This window comes from Egretta garzetta, unplaced genomic scaffold (genome assembly GCF_000687185.1).
Source record: "Egretta garzetta isolate BGI_Z169 unplaced genomic scaffold, ASM68718v1 scaffold17, whole genome shotgun sequence".
Taxonomy (NCBI): Eukaryota; Metazoa; Chordata; class Aves; order Pelecaniformes; family Ardeidae; genus Egretta; species Egretta garzetta.
Window position 1 is genome coordinate 1415339 of NW_009260136.1, and position 967 is coordinate 1416305.

The 967-nt window shown below is 42.7% G+C and overlaps 1 protein-coding gene across 1 annotated transcript in view; it reads left to right on the forward strand.

Moving 5' to 3' along the window:
* The window catches only part of DTD1 (D-aminoacyl-tRNA deacylase 1), a 31327-nt gene that overhangs the window by 6605 nt on the left and 23755 nt on the right, over window positions 1-967 (forward strand). Inside the window, exon 3 of the mRNA XM_035897080.1 lies at window positions 491-726. Within this exon, the coding sequence (XP_035752973.1) occupies window positions 491-726 (236 nt within the window). The remainder of the gene's footprint in view (window positions 1-490; window positions 727-967) is intronic.

Genomic DNA, 967 nt, shown 5'->3' on the forward strand with positions numbered 1-967 from the left:
TGACAAAGCTGGAGGAACATATGTGAATCATGTTTGGAAACAACCATAGATTAGGACGATCTCATTTCTTACTGAGTGTTATTTGCCAGTGCGGTGGGAGGATTAAAATTCCCAAAGCTATTCACATGTTAAATAATGTTGTGACATATAAAATCAGATAGTAAAGAGTAAGCTTTCTTACTTCCTATGCTGTCTTTATGTCACCCTGTAACTTGCAGTTATTCTATCCTGATCCCATGCTCTGTCAAATGATGATGTTAATTAACGGTCTGACAATGTTACATGTAAGGGCTTTCTTGGTTATGGCTCTGCCTAATGTGATGAAATTCCCATGGTTTAGGAAGGAAGGGACAAAGGGATATCTTGTTATATGAAGGCAGAATGAATATGCAGCTGCCTTCCCTTTTATCTCATCCCGTGTAGTAGGCATTAGCTTCTATGTGTTGATCCTGCATGGGACAATTTAGGAATTATCTTTTTCTCCTCCTAGGGTTCGAAAGATCTTGAACTTGCGAGTATTTGAAGATGAAAGTGGGAAGCACTGGTCCAAAAGCGTGATGGATAAACAGTATGAGGTGTTGTGCGTGAGCCAATTTACTCTCCAGTGCATCCTGAAAGGAAACAAGCCCGACTACCACATGGCAATGCCCACAGAGCAGGCGGAGTGTTTTTATAACAACTTCCTAGAGCAGCTAAGAAAAGCCTACAAACCAGAGTTAATTAAAGGTAAGGGAAAAAGGTTGGTAAGGTCCTTGATGTGACCAGTGGACTTTGTATGTGCTCTTCCCCAACCATTACTTTCTTTATTCTGTGATTTTTTTGTCAGTGTTGCAAAGGAGCTGTTTTTCCACAGCAGTAGATGAGGGGATGTTACGGTATGTTCACTAGCAGCCCGGCAGGGTGATCACTCTTGGGGGAAGAAAGGATCGAGAGCAGCCCTGCCGAGAGGGACTTGGGGGTGCTGGTG